Consider the following 6,390-nt stretch of genomic DNA (forward strand, 5'->3'; position numbering starts at 1 on the left):
AATGACCATCACGGGTATACGGGTGAGTAGGGGGCGCCATGTTTTTATCAACTGATATTTCTAATGCATTGTGACTCTCTATTTCTCTCTGACCAAATATTTCAAAAATTTGAAAGTTTCCCTTGCAAAGGTTTCCAAGGATTTCAGAAATATTTTAAAGATTTCTCAAAGATTTCAATAATTTTACAAATATTACGAAATATTTCAAAAATATTTCAAACATTTGAAAGTTTTCTTTGCAAAGATTTTAAAAGATTTCATAAAGATTATAATGATTTATTAAATATATCAAAGATTTCACAAAGCTTTTGAATACATTTAAAAGATTTCACAAATAAATCAATGATTTATTTTCAAAATTTGAAAGTTTTCTTTGCAAAGGTGCTCAAGGATTTCCCAAATATTTAAAGAATTTTACAAAGGCTTAAATGATTTCCCAAAGATTTCAACAATTTCAAAAATATACCTAATGCTTCAAAAATATTTTCAAAGCGGTTTGAATGATTTCCCAAATATCTAAAAGATTTATCAAAGATTTTAGAAAGATTGCCATAATTTTACAAATATTATCAAATAATAAAAAAAAATTATTAATATTTCGCAGATTTCTGAAGATTTCAGACAAATTCTGAAAACATTTCACAAACACTTAAATGATTTCTCAAAGATTTCAATAATTTCGTAAAGTTTATGGATGGATTAAAAAGATTTTACAAAGAATTCAATGATTTCCTAAAGAGTTCAATAATATTACAAAAATTATCAAATATTTCAAAAATATGTCCAATATTTGAAAGTTTTCATTGCAAAGATTCAGAAGGATTTCAGTAAGATTTCAATAATCTGAAAATTTTAAGACTTTCACAAATATTATAAAATATTTCAAATTTTTTTTCATATTTCACAAATATTTCAATGTTTTTTCCGAGCATTTCACAAGGATTGCAATAATTTTATCAAATGCTTAAAAAAAAATTAATAATGTTTCGCAGATTTCTAACGATTTCAAAAAAATTTGCAAAGATTTTACACATATTTAATAATTTCTCAAAGATTTCACAAAGATTGTAGTGATTTCGCAACGAATGCAATATTTTTGCAAATATTACCAAACATTGCAGGAATATTTCAAATATTTCGCTAAGATTTACAAAAATTTCATAAAGATTTCAATGATTTCCCCAAAGATTTAAATAATTTCACAAATATTAAGAAATGTTTCAAAAATTTAAACGTTTTATTTGCAAAGATTTTGCATATTTCACAAAGATTTAAATGTTTTTCTGAGCATTTCACAAAGATTTCAAACATTTCGCAAAAATTTCAACAATTTCAAAAATATACCAAATACTTCAAAAATACTTTCAAACGAGTTTTAATTATATACCAAATATTTAAAAGATTTCGTAAAGATTTCACAAACATTTCAGATAGATTACAAAATTTTAAAAAGGTATAAATGGTTTCCCAAAGATTTCAATAATTTCACAAATGTTTCAAAAATATTTCGATCATTTTAACACTTTCAAAATTTTTAACTGTTTAGCTGAAAATTTATTTTTCTAATTGAAAATTTAACTATTCTATTTTTAGTTGTAAATTAAACTTTTCTAGTTGGAAATTCATTTATGAAATTATTTTGGTAGAAAATTTACATTTTCTGGTTAAAAACGTAACTGTTTTGCTAGAAATTCGTCTTTTTGGCTTGAAAATCTGACATTTTTTTTCAAAATTCATTTCTTTCATTGAAAATTTTAACTATTTCGTTAAAAAATTATTTTATTGGATTGAAAATTAATTTTTTAGTGCAAATTTAAATATTCTATTGTAAGTTGTAGGTAAAAATTTAACTTTTTCTTTTTTAATTCCTTTGTTTTTGTAGAAAATTTAGTCAAACTCTATCTTTTTGTTTAAAAATTTATTTTTCTAATTGAAATTTTACCTGCTCCACTTTTGGTTGAAAATTTATCTTTCTTACATCAAAATTCATGTATATTTTTGAAAATGTGTATTTTTGGTAGAAAATTCATCTTTTGAATTAAAAGTTCATTTTTTTGGTTGAAATTTTATATTTTTTTATAGAAATTTAATCTTTTTCGTTGAAGATTCAGCTGTTTGGTTGAAAATCGATTATTTGAAATTGAAAATTGAACTATTATATTGTAAGTTGATTATTTATTGATTTGTGTTTTTATAAAAATTCAACTATTTTGTTGAAAATTCGCGTGTTTTTGTAGAAAAATGAGTTGAAGCTTTATTTTTTTTAATTTAAAATAATTCATTTCTTTGGTTCCAAATTTAACTATGTTATTTAACAAATTTTTTTTAATATCTATCTTTCTCATTTGAAAATTAATTAATTTTGTATTTATATTCTATTTATACTGAAAATATGTTTTGTTTGATAAAAAATTCATCTTTTGGGTTGAAAATTAATTTTTTTGTCAAAATTTTTTCTTTTTTATAAAGAAGTCTAATCATCTTGGTTGAGAGTTAATTTTTTAAACTAAAAATTTAACTATTCTATGTTGAAATTTTGTTTGGTTTATATATATTATTTATATAAATTAAATCTTCTTTGTTGAAAATCTATCTGTTTATTAAAGAATTTAACTATTTGGTTAAAAAATATATTATTGGATTGAAAATTAATTTTTTTAACGAAAATTTAATTATTCTACTGGAAGTTAAAGATTTTTCTGTTTTAGGTAAGAATTAAATTATTTTGTTTAAAACTTCGTTTGTTTGTCTAGATAAAAGTAATCTCTCTCGTTTAAAATTTATTTTTTGGTTCCTAATTTAACTATTTTATTTTTTGAAATCTTTGTTGTTGCAAATTTGTTTATTTAACTGAAAATTTAACTAAAATTTAAGGAATGTAAATGAGAATAAAATAAAATTTAAAATCCTTTTTAACGTCCAATATTCAAGTTAATGTGAAGAATTCTTGAAAATAAAACCACGAATCTAACGACAAAAGGACAACCAACATAAAATATTCCCATTGCAATCTGAAAAAAGTCGTTCCCTTTTTTTTCCTTAAAAAAAAAAAATAAAAATGAGAAGGCAACCAATCAAATCCCTTTCCTTCTCTTTTTTTATCTTTATTTTTTCTTTTTGAATTTTATTATTAGCAAATCACAATAAAACAACATTTGTAAAAAATATTCACCTATTCTCATTTTTCTTTCCTCTTTTTTATTTTTGTCCAAAGGGAAAACAGATTTTTTTCTTTTCTTTTTTAGGAAAAAAAAGGGAACGAGTTTTTTTTCTGATTACAATGGGAACATTTTCTGGTGGTTGTCCAAATTTGGTCGAACGATTTTTGGTTTTATTTTCAGGATTTCTTTACATGGAAATTTAACTATTCTTTTTTTAAATTTTAAAGTTTTTTAAATATCATTGGCCGTGAAAAATGTTTGGCAACTGGGAATAGAACATTATGCAACAAGGGGCGAAAGGAGCAGATTTTTCCCGCGTCCGTCGTATTTTTCTATAGCTTTGCTCGCGCCTCGAATTTTAATCGACTAAATGTTACTTTCGGCCCGCTGATTTTACTTTCGGTCTGCTGATTTTACTTTCGGCCCGCTAATTATACTTTCGCCCCGCTGATTTTACTTCCGCACTGCTGATTTTACTTCTGCCACGCTGATTTTACTTTCGCCCCGCGGATTATACTTTCGCCCCGGAAATTTAACTTTCGCCCTGCTGATTTTTCTTTGGCTCCACTAATTTTACTTTCGCCCCGCTGATTTTACATTCTCCCCGTTGATTTTACTTTCGCCCCGCTGAATTTATTTTCGCCATGCTGATTTCACTTTCGCCCCGCGGATTTTACTTTCGTTCCGCAAATTATACTTCCGCCCTGCTGATTTTACTTTCACCCCGCAAATGCAGTTTGCGGGAAATATATGCTACTTTCGCCCGTATTTTCAGGAGCAAAAGGTGGCCATTTCGGTCGAGTGTTGAATAAAAAACCGAGAAACTTTTTTCTGTAAATTAAACAGCCATCCTGTATTTTGATACTATTTATCAAATCTGTGACACTATTTTGGTGGCCTGGAATGACCAAAATATGTTTGTTTTTTTTTGTTCTGTTTTTGTAGGGAACGGAAGAAACCGTTCGAGTGGTATCGATGGACAAAGACTTCCACGTGGACTGCTATGTGTGCGAAGACTGCGGGATGCAATTGACCGACGAACCTGACAAAAGATGTTACCCTCTGGATGGTCGATTAATGTGCCGAGCCTGTCACATTCAGCGCATTTCTCACACACAACCCAGAGCTCCTCAGCCCGTATCAGCTAGTTACCAATTCATGGGTTAAAAATCATCAATTCATGATGAGTAGTACTTAGATATTAGAAACTGCGCAAGGGACAAACTCGTCCCCGAAAATGATGACAAACTTCTTTATTTCTTTCTTTTTGGGCTTCTTTTTTTTCTCGAGAATATTACGAGTCGGTCTGGTGGGAAATGAACCGCATATTCCGAGAATTTTTTTTTCTATTTATACGAAACTGATTTGCTCAAGAGTTTCAGCATGTGGCCTAATATTTGGTTCACTTAGAGCTCTTGCTATTTAAAAGAGACTGAAAAACGTTCCAACCAGTGCGAACAAAAAATTCACCGCGAAAGAGTTTTTAGGCATCTGGTGTTGATTTTTTTTAGCAATGACTGCAATTTTCAAAGGAGAATTTAGTGAAAAATATTGTTTCTTTCTGAGGATTTTTAAAGGGATTACGAAAGTTTTTTTGTTGACTCGATTTTATTATAAGAATCGTTTTTGCATTCTGATACGAGTATTTTTAGAAATTATTTTAAAAAGGGATATTTGGGAAGTTATTGTTGCATACAAGTTCCATATGATATTATTGTTTAAATATATTTTATAGAAAAAAAAAAATTAGAATGTTATCATATCTAGCAATGCATCTCTACATTAAATATTGAAAACTCTTTTTCAAAGTATGATAATCAAAAATGTTACATGATTGTTAGAGTTTAGGAGAATTGAAACGAAACATCATGTTTATTGCGCCTGCTACGATTTCTTTAATATTCAAAACGAATCTCTTGATGGTTTCATTACTTTTATTTATTAATTCAGAGTGGCTCCTAGAACGGGGAAAATCGGGAAATAAGAGTGAATTTATCTTCTGCCTGAAATATCACAAATCTTATATGATATAATAAAATTTAAAATAAATTAGATTTACAATAGGCAATTCTAAAATTTTTTAATTAAAAAAAAAATGTTCCATTTTACTTCATTTTTGTGCGTACATTTTCAATTGGACAAATTGATAAAATGCAGTTTTAAATATTTAGCTTATTAAAAATTAAGACCGTATAAAATTGAAAAATTGTGGAAAAAAATGTTTTTTAATAATATTTTTATATAAATTTATTCGTGATTTTTTTAATTGAACAATAATTTATTTTACAAGGCAATTCGGAATCAGTTCAAAATTAAATGATTTACAGAATTTAAAAAATAGCTAAATAAGTGTAAATGGCCGATTGAAACTTTTTAAACTACTTTTCAATTTTTTAATAAGTTAAAATTAATAGATTCATAATCAAGAAATTAAGAGAAATACATTTTTTTGAAATATTTATCAGATATTTAAAACTAAATTATTTGAAACTGAATTGTTTTAAATAAAATGCCTCTAATTGTTTGAATTTTCCTAGAGATGAATTTTTATTTTTTTATTTTTAAAGGCAATTGTGGGATTTTTATCGATAAATTACAGTTGAACAATTATTAACGATTAAAAATTTGAGAGATATTTAGAGATTTTAAAAAGATTCAGACTTAATTTAAAACTTGAAAGATTTTTAAAAATATATAATAAAATATAGACTTTTGTAGGTATAAATGTTTTAAAAATAATTTAAAACTTGAAAATCATTTTTTTCCGAAATATTAATTTCAAGAGAGTATTTAAAAAGATTTCAAGAGATTTCGAAAATTGTGGAAAAGATATTTAGAAAATTTAAACAAATATCAAATATAATTTGCAATTAGAAGAGATTACAAGAAATTTATTAAGAAATATAGACTTTTGAATGTTTTAAAATCAAGTTTTGAAGCTTCTTAAGGATTTTGAAATTTTCCAAGAAGATACAAATTTTTTTTTAAGATTTCTGGAAAAATTTAAATTGTTTTTTAGTTTCAAAAAAATTGTTTAAGAAAATATCTAGAAAGATTTCAAAATTAAAACAAATTTTTATCTATAAATAACAATTGGAAAATTATTAATTATTAAAAATTCAAGTTTAAGAGATATTCAGAAGTTTTGAAAACATTTTTAAAAATTATTTAAAACTTGGAAAAAATTGAAAAAAATTAGATTTCTTCAGATTTCGAATAAAAATAAAGT

General features: G+C 25.5%; 1 protein-coding gene across 2 annotated transcripts in view; it reads left to right on the forward strand.

Moving 5' to 3' along the window:
- Positions 1-5,189, forward strand: part of LOC117167907 (LIM domain-containing protein jub) — a 68,849-nt gene extending 63,660 nt beyond the window's left edge. For both annotated transcript variants that reach the window (XM_033353148.1, XM_033353149.1), the window contains exon 8: positions 4,107-5,189. In XM_033353148.1, the coding sequence (XP_033209039.1) occupies positions 4,107-4,328 (222 nt within the window). In that variant the 3' untranslated portion in view covers positions 4,329-5,189. The remainder of the gene's footprint in view (positions 1-4,106) is intronic.
- Positions 5,190-6,390: the final 1,201 nt, after the last annotated feature.

Source organism: Belonocnema kinseyi, chromosome 2, assembly GCF_010883055.1.
Source record: "Belonocnema kinseyi isolate 2016_QV_RU_SX_M_011 chromosome 2, B_treatae_v1, whole genome shotgun sequence".
Taxonomy (NCBI): Eukaryota; Metazoa; Arthropoda; class Insecta; order Hymenoptera; family Cynipidae; genus Belonocnema; species Belonocnema kinseyi.